General features: G+C 42.3%; 1 protein-coding gene across 4 annotated transcripts in view; it reads right to left on the reverse strand.

The window, feature by feature from the left end:
* Window positions 1–20,717, reverse strand: part of IL18R1 (interleukin 18 receptor 1) — a 39,731-nt gene that overhangs the window by 4,792 nt on the left and 14,222 nt on the right. For 3 of the 4 annotated variants that reach the window (XM_045445576.1, XM_045445578.1, XM_045445575.1), the window contains 7 exons: window positions 20,066–20,309; window positions 16,004–16,169; window positions 12,494–12,644; window positions 10,260–10,322; window positions 6,298–6,418; window positions 4,442–4,581; window positions 3,133–3,294 (listed from right to left, as the gene is read on the reverse strand). In XM_045445576.1, the coding sequence (XP_045301532.1) occupies window positions 3,133–3,294; window positions 4,442–4,581; window positions 6,298–6,418; window positions 10,260–10,322; window positions 12,494–12,644; window positions 16,004–16,169; window positions 20,066–20,309 (1,047 nt within the window). The remainder of the gene's footprint in view (window positions 1–3,132; window positions 3,295–4,441; window positions 4,582–6,297; window positions 6,419–10,259; window positions 10,323–12,493; window positions 12,645–16,003; window positions 16,170–20,065; window positions 20,310–20,717) is intronic. The other variant, XM_045445577.1, reaches the window with a different exon arrangement.

Genomic DNA, 20,717 nt, shown 5'->3' on the forward strand with positions numbered 1-20,717 from the left:
CTATTTATTAGTGTAAGAGCTAGTGTTTCCATTAATAGTCATTATGTCAACGATTAGAATAGGCACCAAGGAGTAAGAAATAAATAAGTACACTTTTTTAAAACGTATTCTTTTTTTGTAATCATGATGTAACTAATTGCAATAAACTGGAAAGACAATTCAGCCAAATTTATACTGTAATATGCAAGTAATATAGCTTTACTCTTACCCATGGAAAACTAGTTTTTCAACTATTAATTAATTTTCAAATGCCTTATTTCAAGCAATTCTCTTCTTGGTTTAGCAAATCTTGTAATTTATATTCTAATTTACTTCAAACCCAGGTAATGAACGGCTCGCTGGCTTTGATAACAAAGTAAAGCGCTTAAGATAAGGTATCGGAAAGCTAATAATAATTATTTTGGGTTCTGTATAAACGAAGTCCTCATGTGGATGGGCATTTGGGACTTTAAGGAATCAGGCCAGAGCTTCTCAAACTGTGTTCAGCGAGTGACCATGTTTTCATTTAATTTGACTGGCTTGGCTTGATTTGTTTCATTTCCAGTCCTTCATAAACCAGTACTGAAAACATTCTTGGATACTGCAGCAATATCGATTGGCCAGGAAAGTTTAAATTTTTGCACTTTATCTCCATTTCTGCCCTTTTCCACAACTGATCTCTGTCATGGACTACATTTTTAAATATAGCTGATGTAGAGCACATCTGTAAATGTTTCCATGCACCGCCACATCGGGAGGTAGGAAGCGTGAACTGAAAAAACAAAAATGTGGATTGGGTCAAACACAACAACGAGGGGGAAAAAAATCTTAGCTGAAGATCACAGAGATATTAGTGAATGCTCATTTTGAGATACTTTCTGGTCAATGCAAGTAGAGACCTGTTCAGAAAGGGCCAACAAGAGACTTCTCGGTTGCTTGCAGCGTTTCTCTCCATCTCCAAAATTGCACACACACAGTTCTCAAAGCTAAATTAACTAGCTTTGCTAATTTTATATTATTTTTTAAATTTATTTTGATTTTTGAGAGAGAGAGAGAGAGAGAGAGAGAGAGAGAGAGAGCCTCAAGCTGGCTCCGTGCTGTCAGCACAGAGCCCAACACGGGGCTTGATTCCACAAACCGTGAGATCACCAACTGAGCTGAGATCAAGAGTCAGATGCTCAACCGACTGAGCCACTCAGGTATTCCTAATTTTATATTATTAATTAAAAGTTGCAAATGTGAAAAATCTGAGACTTCTTTCATAACTTGAGGAGAGGAGGGTCTTTCTACTTCTGATCACAGATCTAGATTTAAAAAATCCATAATAATAAAAATGCACACCTGAAACTAACATAGCAGTGTGTTCAATTATCCTTCAAGAAAACAAAAAAAAAATCTTCCACATGTGACACTACTATAAGCAAAGTCAAAAGATAGATTACAATCTGGGAATAATATTTTCATTTCATATTATAGCCACAGGCTAGCCTCCTTAAACTAGAAATAGCTCCTAGACATAAACAAGAAAAGGAAAGGCCAACAACCCAAAAGAAAAAAATGGCAAAGGCTATGAATGAGTACTTTGAGAAAGGAAATACAAATGAGTCTTACACAAATCAATAGTGACTCTTGCATAGGAAGCGAAATGGCAAACGAAAACTACACGGAGATACAACTATTTACCTATCAGATTGGCACATACTCAAAAGGTTTTGGGTAAGGTCATGGGATAAAAGTGACCCCATTCTTTGAAGGTGGCAGTGGTATAGTAATATGGGGGGCAAATTGGCAATATCCGCCAAAGTAACAATTGTGTCTACCCTTGGTGTTGCCAGCGATTCCACTTGGGAGAATTCTTCCTTCAGTTATACTGCCCACAGTTGAACCAATGACTGTACAAAACTATCTGTCACATCATTTCAGTAATAACAAGTTGTTTTAAATAACCCACAAGGTGACCAAATAGACAGTGAGACATCTGCAGAAATAAAACACTGGGCAAGCCTAACAACTGAGAGACTTTACAAACTACTATAGAAGTGCATCCAAGGCATATTAAATCAAAGTTAAAAATAGTGTACATAATATGCGAACATTCATTGGAGTGGAATTTGATTCTATATTGGTATTTGTTCGGCTATACTGTCAATGGTGGATGAAGTGGGAAGAACAGACATAGGATAGGATGACAGGGAGATATTCTGTTGTATCATTTCTCAGACTTTTTGTGTTTTGAACTATGTGTGTCCTACACACACACACACACACACACACACACACACACAAGCAAGTTTAATAGGGTAGACTGATTTTTTTTTAATTCAGTAGCCATCTTTCTTTTTTATTAAAGTATACATGATTCAGTAACTATCTTGAAACTTAAGGACTTCTTTAAATCACCTTTAAAAGTAGAGAAACCTAGGCACAGAGTTGCCACACAGAAACAGCCATAGATAAAAACAGGCAGTGCTAGGAAACTAGAACCCGGGTCATTTGACTTCTAGTCCAGGGTTCCTGTAGATACATCATGCAGCCTTCTTTGTCAGGTTAAAATAATGAACCATAATACAATTCAATTCCATTGAAATGAAGTTTATTGAATGTGCGTATTGTTTAAGATGCCCAGATTGTGTGTGAATAACGACAGCTGATGGGCACAAGCATCTCACAGGCCATGAAGGAGGACGTGACATGCGTGCATAAAACAATTAGAGAACAGTTTTTGGCAACATATGAGCAAGCACAAAAAAAGGTGATACGAGACAACATTTGTGAGAGATGCTACGTTCAAATCAATTTTTCCCACGGACAAACCTCTACCACACATGAAGTATAATCAAAATGAAATGAAGATTAATGTTTCTTTATTTGGTTTCTTTTTAAAAATTTTTTAATGTTTATTCATTTTTGAGACAGAGAAAGAGTGTGAGTGGGGAAGGGGCAGAGAGAGAGGGAGACACAGAATCCAAACAGCCTCCAGGCTCCGAGCTGTCAGCACAGAGCCTGATGTGGGGCTTGAACCCACGAACCGTGAGATCATGACCTGAGCCGAAGTCAGACACTTAACTGACTGAGCCACCCAGGTGCCCCTCTTTATTTGGTTTCTTAATGAAGTAAGAAGATAAGAAAATCCAGCATTGTGATATTCATTACCTGTTAATGTTTCATCTTTTCTCATGAAATGTCTATAAAATAGAGCCAAGTCAACTCTATAAATGACACCCATTATCACTAGGCACACAACTACCACTGAGATCAAAACAGCCACAATCATTCCTCTGGTGAAGATGTAGCCTGGGATATCAGCCATATCTTCTAGAGAGGAAAAGAAAATGGAAATAATTAATGAAAGATGGTTTACCAGTGTCTCCCACCATCTTACCTCATAGTTGTCAGTTTTTATATTTAGCGCTAATCCCAGTTGTCTATCCAACGCATTCCGTTCACTTAGTCCACATTCCTGCCTTTTAAGTCTGGAGTACTGACCTTTCTACTCCGATTTTTAAAGAATAAAAATGTGTAAAAGGATATTCAGAGACCCGAATGGAAAGCCTGTCCCTACTTGGGGAAGGCAAGGATGATAAGATACCAGGGTGAAATGTCCAGGGACCCAAACATACATCTCAGCTGGTATGTTGAGAACATAAATGGAAGTACACAGTCTTCAGAGAGCAAGTGCTGACCTGAGCTCGTCTGGGCTCCCAGCCTGGCTCCATCACTTAGTTTGTGTCCTAGGGAAAGTCACTGATTCCCTTCATTCTTAGCGTCTTCATCCATAATATGAACCCTTTTCTGAGCAGCTATTGGGCCAATGGCCCTGGGTTGTATTGTATTGGTGGAGGATGGAGGGGGGTGACTCTGGAACGTTCCATCAGGTAGGCAGTGAAAAATTTTAGGAGTCCACAGATTTGAGCCATCAACTGTCCACCTGCCAGATCCAGGGACTGGTCCAAGGAAGGGAAGCCTCAGCTAATCTTGGTTGAGTGCATGAGCACACGCAAGGGCCCCCTGTGCCCAGCGCCCAGCTAAGGTAGGCTGGAGGCCGCAGCACCTAGTATCATTGGCCTCACCCTACACTGAGCTGCAAGCGTGCCTCCCATCGTTATGGGTACGTGAGGGCTACCATGACTGCCTCCCCCATGACACTCAGCTATATCTCTGTCTCCAGGCTATATCTGCTCCGCTCTCTTGGGCCCCTGGTGCTTATCTAGGACTGCAGTCTGATCGAGAGCAAAGGATCAGAGTTTGCGTTTTCATTTTCTGCATGAAATCAATGCACAGGGGACTCAGCAGGGGACTGAGCCCCAGTTTAGCCTGAATACCTGTGACACAGGCAGATAATTTCACCTCTTGGGAACTTGCTTCCTGGGGTGTAAAATGAAGGGAGTGGTGATCTTTGAGGTGTCCCTCAGCAGCAACTTTCTAAGCTTCCACAAACTTCCAAAGTAAAACTTGCTCATACCTTTTTTCAACAAGACGAAGTTTATGGTGTCTGTGCCTCCCTCGCTGGCCACAGTGCAATTATATGAAAATTTTAGATTTTTTGCATTAATATTCTCAATTTTCAACATTCTTGACACATACAATTTGCCGTCCAGAGCCCTGTAAAAGAAGAAACAATTCAGTGACAGGCTTTGTTCATTGCCAGCAACATTGCTCATGAGGGAGGAATTCATATGCGCAAATACTCAAAGGCAGTGGCTCTGTTGGCTCCATGGAACCTTCTCTTTCTGGTGGGTCCTCAGAGTGTGGGCCACCACAAACCTCTGCTCCTCCGGGGAGCATCAGGGTGGACAGAAACAGCCCTCCTGAGACCACCTGGGGACGACCCTGTGAACCGCCCAGAATGAAAATGTCTGGAAGGTAATGATGCTAAGTTCTCTCTCAATGATTTTCCCCTATTTCTCCTCGCCCAACGGCTTAGCGTTCTTCCCATGGGGAGGTCTCCACCGATTGTGACAAAGCTGCAAATAGTTCAGCAGAGATACAGATTCCTATCAAGCTTGTCCATGCCATCCTGAAGATCGCTTTTATTTTGTTCAGCATCGAAAACAAACTGAAGAATGACACTATTGTCAGATGCACCTGCAGGCATATGAAAAATACCAATTAAGCTGTTCAGCACATGTCAGAAAATGACGTAGACAACCATTAGCAGCGAGCTGTCTTTCTCTTCTTAAAAGATTCAAGTTGTCCTGTCGTCGATGCAAGGCAACTGCTCATGACATCTGCTTCCCCGTCAATGACAGGCTGTGAAAACACCATGTCAACCAGCGCTCCCCAGGTGCGCTCACTCACCTGCCGCGCCCCTAGCAGCAGGTGCCTCTATTCTTGGGACATGGCACCCTCTGTAGCCTCCAACCGTGTCAAATATAATTTGAACATGATTCTGTAAAGAAGTCACCAATCCAGAAATAGCAACTATCTCATATCAGTGAAAAATCCCGAAGTAAGGCACAAAAGGCCAGTGAGAAGCCAAGACAGATCACAGAAAAAGCACAGGCATAACTCTAAAGAAAGACCACCTTACTCTTAGCTTAGTTTGAGCTCCATTGCAGATAGTTTGGTGAGTTGGTCTTCTATCCCTCCAAACAGGAGCAACAGATCGCTAGAAGGGGGAAATGCAGAACTCCAGGGGAGGTTCGATGCTGAGGATAAAGACACAATGGCAAGACAGCCCTGCAATTCAGCTGAGTTACTAGTCACGTGCCTACTAGAAGCAAGCAGACAGACCTTGCACCATAAGGAGCTTGCAGACAAGTGTTAGCAAGAATCAAGAGTTGTTGCCGTGACATCAAAGAATTTTTTTAAGTGTAAAAAGCAGAAAAAAATCCTCAAAAGTGCAGCTAAGGTAACAGATACCTTGGGATCCCTACTCTCTACCACCTGAGTATATCAGTAAAATACCGATTAATGACCCAAAGTCATTCAAAAACACTCAAACGACCACGGGCTTAGCACAATTTTTAAAATCCAAAAAACTATGGCCTAGGTAATCCCTCTTTTATCAGATGCTTAAGTAAATTGCCCATCCCTATCAGATCCTGACCAACCAAAAGCTACTTTTTGTAAGGCGATGTTAAAAAACCTCACTGACCTTCTTTTTCTAGTTTAGATCTTAGCAATAGATTTCTGCATAATCCATCAGCCTAGCGCATGGTAATTATCATTATAAACTATGTAAATTATAAATTAAAATTTAAGCTTATCTCAAACACCCAATCAGCCATTCAGGACTCTGGTGTTTTTTATAGCATGGGTCTATGATACAATGTGATTTGTATATATCATGATACATAATACATCACATATACGTACCTATTTTTTTTTACGTTCTCTTCATGTACATTGGGTTCCTTTCCATTTTCATCCCACAAGTTCCAATAAATCTGATCCTTTTCATTCGCCAAAGCAGAGCAATTGAGGTTTACATCTTTTCCTACATAAAAGTTGACAACCAATATTCTGACCTTACAGACTCAGATTTCCCAAAGGTATAAAATTAATATAATCAACATATATTAACTTAATACATAGAGCTAATGTAGTGCTACCTCTCAGAAAGAAAAAGATAGGCTTGGTTTTTAAATTTTAAAACATGTATAAAGCAGAGAAATTAGGTAGCAATTTTAAGTCATCCACAGCCTATGAGTTGGTTTCGCTTCAAATGTCTATGTTTAAATAAATTATTAAAACTTAGAGTGGCGAGTGGGCCTTCTTTTCAACATACAGTTTAGTAGGTAGTGTCGGGGCAACACTCCCACAGCAACTTCTAGAAAAACAAAATGGGTAAATCACACAGAATTAAGTTAGCCAGCAATTAAAGACATTAAAGTGCAGGGAAAACAAAGAGAAACAGCCGGGCTGAAAACGCAGCCAGGAAGAAGCCTTTCCAGGAGGAGCTGAGATAGCCGGCCATCTTATTCTTTGGAGAAGTTACTTTGGGTTTGTACAGCACCAGGGGAATCTCCCAGAGAAAAGAGACCCCAGGGGAAATTCTGACAGCCACACGGGCTTGCAGAATTATTGCCGAGGGCTTGGACAACACACAGGAGGCTGCAAAGGCTCAAGGGTCTCTCCTACAGTCTCACAGTACTTAGGGGAGAAAGTCCCACTTCCGGGAAGAGATGTACAACAAAGACAGGACTGAAGTCCTTGCATGCCCCACCCTGCCCCATAACCTCGCTGCAGGGAATGCCGAAGGAAAGGTTTCAGACTCACAAAAAATTATCCCAGACGAAAGCAAGGCTCTACATGAACAAATGAAGAGTACAAGAAAATACAAGTATTTCAGTAAATATAAAAGAATTTTGGTCACCTAAAGCAGTAACAGTGCCAATCTATTGTGAGTTTTATCACATATGCAGTAGGGAAATACGTAAACTAATAGCACAAAGTGAGGTAAGAAGATAAAGGAAATACAAGTCTCTAGCACAACTTTTTTTTTAATGTTTATTTATTTTTGACAGAGAGAGAGAGACACACAGAGCATGAGTGGGGGAGGGGCAGAGAGAGACGGAGACACAGAATCTGAAACAGGCTCCAGGCTCTGAGCTGTCAGCACAGAGCCCGACGCGGGGCTCGAGCTCACAGACCGCGAGATCATGACCTGAGCCAAAGTCGGACGCTCAACCGACTGAGCCACCCAGGCGCCCCTCTAGCACAACTTAATGAAGGACACAAAAAGGTATAACTAGAAAGAAAACAAATCATATTAAATGAAAGAAAGAAAAAAATACTTTATGAATCCAAAAGGAAGGGAGGAATAACAGGAACAAATAACACATAAGGCAACTAACAAACACATAGCAAGATAAGAGGCTTCACGGGATCACCATCATTAAATATAAATGGACTGAGGGGCGCCGGGATGGCTCAGTTAGGCACATGACTCAGGTCATGATCTCACGGTTCGTGGGCTGGGGCCTCGCAAAGGGCTCTGTGCTGACAGCTCAGAGCCTGGAGCCTGCTTCAGATTCTGTGTCTCCCTCTCTCTCTATGCCCCCACCCCCCACCCCACTCACTCCCTGCCCCTCTCTGTCTCTCAAAAATGAATGAACATTAAAAAAAATGTTTTAAATGTCAATGGACTAGACACTATACAGACTGGATTTCACAAAAGATCCAAATATATATAGTTGACGTGAAATATAGTGCATGTGTCATTGATTTACAAAGAAACGTTAAAAGGATATAAAAAAAGATAAAACATGCCAATCCCAAACAAAAGAAAACTGCTATGGCTGTCTATTACTAGAGAAAGTAGGCATTTAGGAAAGAAGTAACATGATAGACAAAGAGAGAAATTTTATAATGATAAAGTCAGTTCAACAGGCATCAGTACGTATGTGCCCACAAGATAACCTCAGCATGTATAAAGCAAAGATTGAACAAAAGGGTACGGAGACAAATTAACCATCGTAGATGGTTTCTTTAACAGATAAAGAAAATACATCAAAGATTGGTTACAATATACATGATTTGAACAATGCCATTAGCTAACTTCACATAATTGGTATTTACAGAATGATAAAACCGAAACCTGCAGAATGCACATTTGTTTCAAACACACTGGGAACATTCATCAAGACGCCACATTCTCTTCCTTAAGCAAGTTGCTACAAATTTCATCAGACTGAAATGATACAGAATACAATCTTGGACCAGTATGAAACTAAACTGGATATCAATAACAACAACAACACAAAAACTAGAAAATCCTCCAACTATTTGGAAGTTAAAAAGAACATATTATCCATAGATGAAAGAAGAAATCACAAGGGAAGTGTTTTTTGTTTTTTTTAATGTTTGAACCAAATAGTAATGAAAACACAGCATACCTGTATTTGTTAGAAACAGCTACAGTAGCGATTAGAGGGAATTGTAGAGCTTAAAATGCATGTGCTACAAGAGACGATAATTGAAATCAATTATCTATGTCTCCATGTCAACAAATGAAAATTGAGGTGCACATTAAGCCCAAAATGAGAAGAAAGAAATAACAAAGCTAAGTTCAGGAATCAATAAAAATAAAAAGCAGGCAATCCACAAATACAAACGGCAAAGTATCTAAGCTACGCTGGGCATCTGTGGTCCCACAAATGATTGTGACAGGTGGTGGTGGTCCAAAGATGTGGGCTTAGGAAATAGTCAACAGAAACTTGAACCCCAGCTTCACCACTTTTTTATTGGTTTAACTTTAGACAGATTTCTGAACCCTTCTGGGCTTTGGTCATTTAACCCATTAGATGGGAATAATACCCCTTGGAGTTTTTTGGAGGATTGAATTCAAGAATGTTTTTCTGGACGCCTGGGTGGCTCAGTCGGTCAAGCGTCCGACTTCGGCTCAGGTCATGATCTCGGGTCCATGGGTTCAACCCCACATCGGCTCTGTGCTGACAGCCCAGAGCCTGCAGCCTGCCTCGGATTCTGTGTCTCCCTCTCTCTCTGCCCCTCCCCACTCACATTCTGTCTCTGTCTCTCAAAAATGAATAAACATTTTAAAAAAGAATATATTTCAAACACCTAATACAAAACATGATTTAGTATACGTGAATTTCTCCTTTTCCTTCCCTCCTTTCCTTATGGAAAGGAATTACTCAACTGGACATGTTGATTTCATCAAGACCTGTCTGGATTGTCAATTAAGTCCATTGATTCAAAGTCCATTGATTAATCAGTCAAATATTCAGAACACAGGATAAGTCTGAATCATTTCTCCAGAGTGCTCTCTTATAGGGTTTTCATCTTTAAAAATAACCATAAAGTGGGGCGCCTGGGTGGCGCAGTCGGTTAAGCGTCTGACTTCAGCCAGGTCACGATCTCGCGGTCCGTGAGTTCGAGCCCTGCGTCAGAATCTGGGCTGATGGCTCAGAGCCTGGAGCCTGTTTCCGATTCTGTGTCTCCCTCTCTCTCTGCCCCTCCCCCGTTCATGCTCTGTCTCTCTCTGTCCCAAAAATAAATAAACGTTGAAAAAAAAAATTAAAAAAAAAAATAACCATAAAGACTATTAGAGAAAAGCCACAATGGGGTGACCAAAACCCTATGTAAAAACCACAGGCAGTTCTATAATGTTTTCAACATACTGTTCATTTTCATCAGCCTAAAAATGGCAACATTCAAACAATGGCATACTTTCCCTGCTTTTCTAACTTTCCTCACTAAATCTGGTATGTGTTATGCACACACAATATTGGTGAATCATGAATCACATTTAGCCTTGGAAGACTCAATTATGCACCCCATTCCTAAATGTGGAATACGTGTATGCCAACATATACCTAATTCCACCTTCACACGGTTAAGCTTTGGTCCAAGAAGAACAGGAATTATTTTACTGCGATCTAAAAGTGAAAAAAAGAAAAGACAAATGTTTCAGCGTTGCACTGAGCTTCTCTAAGACAAGTTTTTGTTGCAATATGCTTATACCATGTAACAAAAATTCTAAATAGTCATCACTATGTCATATTTTCATTAAGTAATGGTTGCAGCTAATATTGTTTGTTTCACTTTCCATCAATGCAAAGCTAATGTAACTGGAGGGAACACACTAAATTTGGTTTCCTTCAAATCTGTGGCTTCTGCAGCTATGTGGCAGAGGAAAATATTCATCCAGGAGGGACAACTGCATCTGTAGGATTCAGATGCAAAGTCACTGGGACGTGCCTTTCTGCTCTTTCTTCCTTCTGTCTGCCCTTCTCAACCCCTCGAAGATGGATTTATTGGGCACGGGGTCTCTATCAGTGCTTTGGCAAGACACTCTCTCTCAGGTGCCAACCCTCCCCTCATAGGCACTAAAGGAAGCACACCTTTAGTTCTGTGCTCTCGATACCTCACTTGCCTCACCTTAGTCCTGGCCCTGCAAGGTGTACACATGTGTGGGCTCAGCTCTACTTCTGTTCCCGAGTGGCTTCTGACCTTGATCAGAGGTACATAATGCTCTCCATCCCAGCCTCCCTCTAGTAATGTTTCAAAAGTAAATACTTCCCCTAGCAGCCTCCCACTGAATGCTCTCCTACAACCTAGGACAGCTGATAGCTGCACAACACTGAGAGCGCCTGTGGTCATACACTGAAATTGCTGTTGTCAAGTTCTCGTTACTCTTCTGATCAGCGCTGGCAACTTTCCTCATGACCCAGACTCTCCCTTCTAGCACATCTGGCACTCCTAGGGCATTTACAAGTAACCTCCAGAGCAGCCTTCCTGGGACATACCCGTCCTCAGCAAACCCGATGCCTGAGGACAAGGAGTAAAAGGCAACCCAGGAGCTCTCCCGCAGCGCTCTCACCTACCCGAGTTCTCTCAGAAAGTGTGATGCTGACGAGTGAAGGGTTGAGATGGGAGGGGTGAATGTGTGGGTGAGAACTGGAGGATGAAACTCGCAAAGTGAAAGCCCAGGTGAGTCAGATTTGGTTCCTCTGGGGTTCAGAGTCTCTGGGCAAGCCTGGAATTGCTATAAGTGGACAGCGGGACCTGGGATGCCCCCAGAGAAAGAAGGAACTCTCGGCCTTGAGACTATGGAGGAACATGAGTCGATTCAAGGACAAGGGGGCAAGAGGTGATTTTGCTGAAAATTGCCATTGCTTATCTTTCTCTGGATCCATTTCCTTCCCCCCAGGGAAGAGGGAGTGTCAAAGGTTATCTGTAGGACAGGACGTCTTTAAGACAGTATGCCATCTGCTAAACCTTGAAGTATATCGGGGCGCCTGGGTGGTTCAGTCGGTTAAGCGTCTGACTTCAGCCCAGGTCATGATCTCACAGTTCGTGAGTTCAAGCCCCGCGTCGGGCTCTGTGCTGACAGCTCGGGGCCTAGAGCCAGCTTCTGATTCTGCGTCTCCCCGCCTCTCTCTGCCCCTCCACCGCTCACGCTCTGTCTCTCTCTCTCAAAAATAAATAAACCTTAAAAACAATTTTAAAACTTGAAGTATATCATTGGAAACCCCAAGTACCCTGTCCCCAGCGTGCTTTCCTCCTCATCCGTCATGTCCCACCTCTAAACTCAGCTCAGAGTCTCCTGACTCCGATCTATCTCCGGGCTCCTTCTGCACCCTAACATCACACAGATGTGTCCGGTTGCATACACTAGGTACTTCTATGTGGCTTATCACCTCTCCTGACTATTCCTCGAGAATAGTATAGAACTCACTTCATTGCTGATTTCCCTGCTTCCTTTGCCTCCTGATGCTCAGTACAGTTTATTGAATACAGGCACCCTCAATAAAATACTTGTTGAGTGAAAGCATACACTGAACAACAAAAAAATCCACAAATTACTCGAATACAAAATAAGCGGGAGACATTCTACTACATAAAAGTCATTTACTATCCCCCCTCCCCACCACCAATCTCTCCAGGGTGGTGAGTGACGCCCAAATTATTTGACCCTATCTTTGAGCTAGTGATGCGGTCACGACTCCAAATAAGTCGCCTCTGGATTCCTGTGCTGGGTTAGAAGAAAGAAAACTCTGTTTCATAAGATACATTTCTTTCTTTTCAATTCTAACATTCCTCTTACCTCCAACGATTGTTACGTTGATGGTTTTGGTAACATTAAATAGTTTTCCATTATGAGGGATGGAAAACACACAGGTGTAATATCCCTGATCTTCAAACTCTGCATTCTTCTGTAAAACTGGGTTTGTACCATTCTTTATCTTTTCACAGTTCTGTTTTGTGAAAAAAAAATCAAGTTAAAATATTTTAAGTAAAAGCAGTATCATATTACATTGATTCAAATTTTAGAAATACTTTTATAGAAAAAGGGAAACAGGAAGAAAGGTAGAAATTTCTGAGTCGATATCCCAGTGATTTGGTATTGCCTGTAGAGCAACAATGAAACGCAGTCCCATTACCTGTTATTATTACTGTTATTAATACATGCTGGGAAGTAGAATATAGGGGGAACTATAGCTGCTTCCATCATTTTCTTTTGATCTCTCTTTTACACACAAAGAGGGGAAGGGGTAAAGAGAGAGGGAGAGGGAGAATGGAGGGAGGGCGGGGTGGAAGAATGGAGCACAAGGAGGAGATAGAGAAAACTAAACAACAACAAAATCCCTGCTTGGGTGAAACCTTTCTGCATTCGTAACACTTTTAATCTAACCCATGTACTCAGGAACACCCGTGGTGGGGGTAGTGGAGATAGGAGCAGAATTAGGCAGAGACCTGAGTCCCTAACTGACTACCCACCCCCCCCTTGATGTCTTCCACAGAAGACAGTGGACTGATCAGAAATGTATCAAGAATATTCAAATATGGAGGCACACACAAACATGTCTCTCCGTCACAAATTTCCATACGGGTCACAGGAATGAATAATAGGAAAAAAGCCACCTTCTTCAATCGAGCCATCGGTCACCCATAGGAAAGGTTCTGAAGCAATCTAAGGTCCAGATACGGAGAACAGGAACTACACTGCTAAACTTGACCATGTGATGCTGTTCCTGCAAACGCCAACAAGAAGAACGTACTGCGCACATACTTGTCTCGAACTTGCCAAAGCTGGCAGCAACTGGGGCCAGGCCCAGAGGTCACTAGGAATGGGTTTGTGAAGCACCCACATGTGTCCCTCAACTCAGTAAATTGTTTCTGTGTATGTCAAATTTTTATAAACCCAAACTGTGTTTTTGAAGGCACTTTAAAATATCAATGTCTCTTCGTTTTTATTTCTAATCAGTTGTTTACTGATTTAGCTTCCTTGCTCTCCTCCCCTCAGGTATGCCACAATCTCTAAACAGGCTGAGAATATTGAAGTGGTTAATCATCTAGCTAAAAATAACCTCTCATAGATCTCTTTTCTACATTTAAACATCCGCATGGTGACATTTCTTAAAACCTAGTGCATGGAACCTTACAAATTTATATGTATTGTCAAGTATTTGCACACTTGACAGGAAATAGAATCAAGTGAACTCAGGACTCACTCAGACGTTTGGAAAACATGTGGGTAAGAGCTCTCCTTGAAAACTCACAAGTAAACAGTGGTCAAGCAAAATATGCAAACAGAAGTTTCTAGGAAATCATCTGTGGTTTCAACTTTCCAAAGGGCTTCTGTCTGGATCACTCTCCCATACAGCTCATTAAAACTTCCATGACAGGGGCGCCTGGGTGGCTCAGTCGCTTAAGCGTCCGACTTCGGCTCAGGTCATGATCTCATAGTTTGTGAGTTCGAGCCCCGCCTCAGGCTGTGTGCTGACAGCTCAGAGCCTGGAGCCTGTTCGGATTCTGTGTCTCCTTCTCTCTCTGCCCCTCCCTGACTTGTGCTCTGTCTCTATCTGTCTCTCAAAAATAAATAAAAATGTAAAAAAAAAACCAAAAAACAACTTCCATGACAGAGTCACATTTGTTCTCCTATAGAAATAATATAATTTGTGTTATGTGTCTGCATGTATGTATATTATGCATGTGTATGTTATGCATGTGCATACTGTACATTTGTATGTAACACATATGTGACTGCATATATAATATCCACAGTACTGTCTACAAGAGCTCCTACAATTCAAGTTATACCAGCTGAAGAACAGAGGCAATCCACAAAAGAAATAATACTGAGATGCAATAAAGATATAAAAATGTTTAATTTATTATTAAGAAAAGAAATGGGGAAAAACCACTAAAAATTACAGAACTTCTGCATGTCATATTTCTAAATGTTCTAAAGGTACGACTTCTTGGTGTGGTAGTGGTGGTTGAAAAAAGCGTTTTGAACTAGCATAGCTCCCCAGAGAGGAGCCAGCTAATGCACAGCAAAAGCCGTAAATGTGCTCATGGTCATTGATCCAATTATGCTACTTTTAGGGATGTGATTAAACAATAAAATTGTACATACACCCTAACAGTTACAGGAATGATATTTATTCTAGCCTTATAAACAATAGTGGAAAGTAGGAAACTAACAAATGTCTAATACAGGGGATTAATTAGATGCAAGTATAAAGCACAATGGAATCCCAGATTTGGAAGAATATTTAAAGACGCGGGAATAATCACAACATAATTTGTAGAGGATAAAGGAAAAGTCCAGGCATAAAATACCACTTTTTATTTTTTAAAAGGTTTTTTTAAAATACCACTTTTTAAAAGTAGATGTTGGGGCTCCTGGGTGGCTCAGTCAGTTAAGCCTCCGACTCTTGATTTTGGCCTCAGCTCATGATCTCACAGTTCATGAGTTCGAGCCCTGAGTCGGGCTCTGTGCTGACAGCATGGAGCCTGCTTGGTATTCTCTCTCTCCCTCTCTCCTTCTGCCCCTCCCCCACTTTCTCTTTCTCAAAATAAATGAACAAACATTTAAAAAATAAAAATAAAAGTAGATGTTTACATACACACACACACACACACACACACACACACACACAAACCCTAAAGTCTCTGGCTGGTGGGATTATGAGTGAGTTCTGCTAACTTCATTGTCCATTTTTCCATCTTCCAATTTCACAAAAGGAACTCGTATGTTTAGGGGGAAAAGTATATACAATGGAATTTAAAAATGTAAATATACGTGGCAAGAGAAAATGCAAATGCTTAAGCTAGCTAGCAATCCTAAAAATCAATGTACCAAAACAGAAGGGCAGGGAAGGAAGGGCAAGGAAGAAGGAAGTGTTATCTTCACTGAACAGTTCGGATGGGGCAGGGGCTCATTTTAGCCACCCCGCCTGGCACCTGGCTCAGAGGGGTCGGCTAAGCTGTGTGTGTGGTGGGGGGTCATGCGACCTGCATGTGATGAGACCAAAATGCTCCACAGCCATCAGATTCTTACTTTGGAATTTTGTCCTTTGTTTCCTCAAGTCTTTTATTTTTAAGTTTATTTTTTTATTTTGAGAGAGAGAGTGTGCAGCACACAGGAGGGGCAGAGAGAGAGGGAAAGAGAGAGAATCTGCACTGGTGGTGCAGAGCCTGCTGTGTGGCTCAAACTCACGAACCCGTGAGACCATGACCTGAGCCAAAAACGAGAGCCGGTGACTACCTGAGCCACCCAGGCGCCCCTTTCCTCAAGTCTTAAGTTAAAATATTTTAAAAGCATTACCTTATACAGTGAAGTTCTATTGGCCAATGGTTGAAAGTAGTCATGTTTACAGGCTACGTGCAAAGATTTCTGAACTTCTACAGTTTTACTAGTCAGTAGTTTTTCAACAAAACAGCTGCCTTTACTTCTTCCAATGACATTTAATTTCCATTTACGAGTATCATTTCTATGAAATAAAGGTTTAAAGATATTTTATTAGTACAGAGACTTTGCAAATACCACCTTTCAGTAGCCAATGAAATTCTTTCCTTATTATTGTATAAAGAGACTTATTCATTGACGCCCAGACCCTGCCCCGTTTTGGTCCTGTGCAGCAAGAAATGTAACAATTGTCATGGGACAGAGGCGAGGGGCGGGGAAAGAGAAGAACCTTAGTGGCCCTACACCCACACCCACACCCACACCCACACCCCCCCACACACACACACAAACACCCTATTGCATACCATATATTATAGATACCAGGACAGAAATGTGTAAAACTTCAGTGAGCTTTGGAGATGGACAAGTTCAAAGATTCTTAACCCAGGATGGGACAGTGGCATTGGTTTCATGAGGTCCACAAACAAACTCCTGAACTTGTTTTCTGGAAGTTTGTATATATGCATTGGGTTTTATATTTCTCTGGGCTGTTTCTTCCAATCCTTTTCTCTTACTGTTGAGTAAACCCAAGTCTGGAGCGCCTGCCCTCACCGTAGCTGTAGTAGCACGTTATGTGCCTTACTGAGCAAAAGTTAGTTTGAATAGTTTTATTGTTGTTGTTCCTTCTGATTAGAAATTAGTAATCTGGAAGAGGAAACAACTTTAATTGTGTTTTTATAAAGGATTTCCTTTTTTTTTTAAGTTTACTTATTTTGAGAGAGACAGAGAGAGCAGGGGAGGGGGAGAGAGACAGAGATACAGACAGAGAAAGAGAGAGAGAGAGGGAGAGAGAGAAAGAGAGAGAGAGAGAGAGAGAGAGAGAGAGAATGAATCCCAAGCAGACTCCTCGCTATCAGTGCAGAGCCTGATAGGGCTCGAACCCATGAACCTGTGAGATCATGACTTGAGTTGAAATCAAGAGTTGGACACTTAACTGACTGAGCCACCCAGGTGCCCCTAGAAAGGAGCTTCTAAGAAAGGAAATGTTTGCAACCTGATGTTTGTTTAAACTGAACTACAGGGATCCACATACTAAATACAACAGACGTGTGTTAAATTGTCCTGTGTGTGTGACACGCTTGTACCAACCACAGGCTCTTACAGCCCCGACTCTTACGTCTGTGGTAGCATGGGAGGAAGACTAGCACTCACTGAGTTCCAGGGATTGTACTGAATATGTACAATGGAGATGGCTATTTCCCTTACTTGTGATAAGAAAGCTAAACTTCATGCAGCAACAGGGCCAGGATGCAAACGCACATCAGCTCGGCCCTCAAGGACAGGACTGCACTGCCCAATACTATGCTTTCACAGTCGATGTGACTCTGGCCCCTCCTTTGGGTATGCATTCATACAAGATTGACCAGGACTGGGAGGGAAGTGATGGGTGGGCTGACAGGCTGTCCTGAAGGTTAAAAGCAGTAGGTCAATGGCCATGGAACATAATAGAGCTACCTGGCCCTTGAAATGGATTCGGAATCCCATTGGTATCATCTTCTTCTCAAGTGTGTCTACTGTTTCCCCTACTTCAGCCCCACTGAGCTGAGCAGAGACCTATTTCCAGATATTTCTATCCCGTCACTTACGAGGAAGAGAGTACATGCATATTTCCATCTTATCAGGCCATATTGTTCTCTACCTCTGCAATCCTCAATTCCTAACCCTCAGTAAGTCCCGACTGGTGGAATGCTTCCGTGTCCCCGCCACCGCACTGTGAGTGCCAGAACAGGCAGATGCCGGCCTTGCTAGAGGAACTCAAAGGATGGTGTGAAGCTGAGGCCAATGGGCCCAAAGCTGTGATCATCTGTGTTCTCATACAAGGCCATCCCTTCCTGGTTGTGGAGCTCCTCCTGCCACACAGGAAGGGACTTGAAAAGCTCTGGGCCATTCTTCTGAAGCCCCTTCCCAAGCCAAGCTTGCTGTTTGTCAATCCAGAACATGATTGAGACATGATTTGCATGTGCTTTTTTCCTCTGTCTTCATGTCCTCCCCTCTACCACTGAAAACCCCCTCTCTCCTGTGTCCCCTCCCTTCTTGGTGGATTTTACCCCTTAACATTTTATCTGACTTTAAGATTAAAGTATCAGTCTCCAGAAGCATTTGATTATTAGCAGAAGACTCCCTAGAAATGAAAGGATTATGGTTCTAATGGGGGTGGGGTGGGGAGGAGGATTCCAGGGATGGAATCTGGTCTTTGAGGGATTCCACACAAAATTCCAAAGGCTCACTGCACACATGCACACACACACACACACACACACACACACACACACACCCCTCTGAGGCAAACCAGTGCACCATATTTGAAAAAGCCCCCATCTTCAATGCCTCTAGGTGTCCAACCTGTGTGGGTTCCCATTTATTTTCAAAACGATTGTCGAGGCTGTTCCTCATACCATCACTTTTGTCTCATGTTATTCGTCAGCCTCAAATACCCTTTAATGTTCGGCACCACAGCCCCTGAGTCACCTCATTGTTCCTGGCCTCTTGCACCCTCTTCCTGGTTCTCCACACGTCTCTGACAGCCTATCTGTTGGACTATTCCAATTTTCCTTCCTAACCCAGGCTGTGTTCCCCACCTTCCATATCAGAAAGACAGTTAATGCTTTCCCTCCCTGTCTCCAAGCGACATTTGTAGGTAACTGTCTCTTCCCCTCCATGTGCTCCTTCTGTCCAGTCTGGAATGCTTCCTTCAATCATGCCTTTATTCGGTCAGGATTCAGGAAATTTTTTTTTACCCCATTTGTGAATATTCATTCTACGTTAGTGTGAGAAGACCCAGTTGTGATCCATTTCTGGAATCATCTCTCGTAAAGGGTCACATGAAATCCACTGCTGGTCAAAACAAACAACAGAAAGAATTCTCAAATGTTCTCTCTGACTCCTGGGAGTTCCTATGCATAAAAACAAACCCAAATGACCTCATTTTGTGTAAAACCACAGGAGCGATAACAAGGTTTCACTGTGATATCTCACTGCGCTCTCAACAGCACTGCTGACGATGATCGGGACCCACCCCACAAATCGACTACATCTGCCAGCACACCACCACGACTCACCTGGCCCTGAGCTATCTTCCACAGGTCAGTCTCACATCTCCATAGAAACATACGTATACATACACACCTACGCAAGTACGCACAGTACATCACAAATGTGCCAGATGAACACTATGTCACCAACACTACTAATCCATCACATAGAGCCCTGCTTGTCCGAGTTACTCCTTCCCACCTCACCAAATAATGTATAAAGAGAACCCAGCTCAGTGATAATCACTGACGCAGCGGTTGCTCTCATTTCATAGAACTTAGGACTCTCGATGAGGAGCGTCCTGGCGTAGACTGGAGCGGTCTGGCCTGCGAAGGCTGTGCAAAGCCCTTTCCACGCTGCCTTTCCCCCTGCCCCTGGCTGTAGGCTTGTGATTGGCCGCAAAACCCACACACTCGTCATGAACACTACTGCCTTGTCCCCAACAGACCCCGAAACACTGAACTAGGATGTGTCTGTATCAATTCCAATCCCTCTCCTCAGCCTGCAGATATCACCCAGGAAGCTGAGGCCACCCCCTTCACTGCATGTTCATTATGGAGCTTCACCAATTAGTCCATTTGGCCAGCAACTCTAGACAACAGGAACAGTTGAGTTTTAAAATGAATTTCATCTGATACCTACTTACCTTTGGTAAGGATCCCCTGAAAGAAGTATTAAGGGAATCTTTCGTTAAGATCACTAAGAAGATAGACACAAGGGCAATATTTAATTTAATTTTCCAATGATGAAGTATTGATCGCATGCTGGAAGAAGAGTAGGGGGGAATAAATGCATGGATTATTCTTTCAGACTGCTGTATATGTGACTGGCTGAGCTAAGTCTAGGGGTGCTACGAAACATACTAACACAAAGAGCAGCTATACTCACCCCATTTGGAAAAAGTAAGATCCACTGTCCTCCAACTCAACTGGCCAAAACTCCAAAACATAATCGTGCAAAGTAATTCTGGGGGAACTGCTTGAGGTTAGCTCAATGCGCCCATGGGATCCACTGCTCTTGTACCATTTTATGGTGTTTTTTTCACTATCGTGCTCAGATGCTGATGAGCAGTATCTCAGATAGAAAAATTCCCCTTCCACTGCAGTGATGCTATGACGTGAAATACATGTTTCTTCATAAGATTAGCAAAGGAAAAGGAAAAAAAAAAAAAAAACACAGGTAAATTTTGTCTTTCCTAATGCATTAGGAGAATAAGCCAGGTTAGTAAGAAAATTGTAAGCAATCTCAGTGTCTCAGTCTGGTGGGTTCTCTTATCTTAGGGTCAATCTTTCCAACATCAGGGCACTTTCAGGACGTAAAGGAAGACAACATTTCCAACAGCTTTTCCCAAACAGGAAGGTACCAAAACTTAACCTATCATAACTGAAAGACAGATAAATGTAGTGTAAGCTTTTCAAAGAAAACGCTACACATTACAATTTCCTTGTAAGGAAAGCCACAGAAGTCACAATGTTGCCACATCTACGCCCAAACACCCCTAGCTGGGGAGTCTCCGTAGAAATGAAAACCAGAAACCGGG

Source organism: Leopardus geoffroyi, chromosome A3, assembly GCF_018350155.1.
Source record: "Leopardus geoffroyi isolate Oge1 chromosome A3, O.geoffroyi_Oge1_pat1.0, whole genome shotgun sequence".
NCBI classification, from domain to species: domain Eukaryota; kingdom Metazoa; phylum Chordata; class Mammalia; order Carnivora; family Felidae; genus Leopardus; species Leopardus geoffroyi.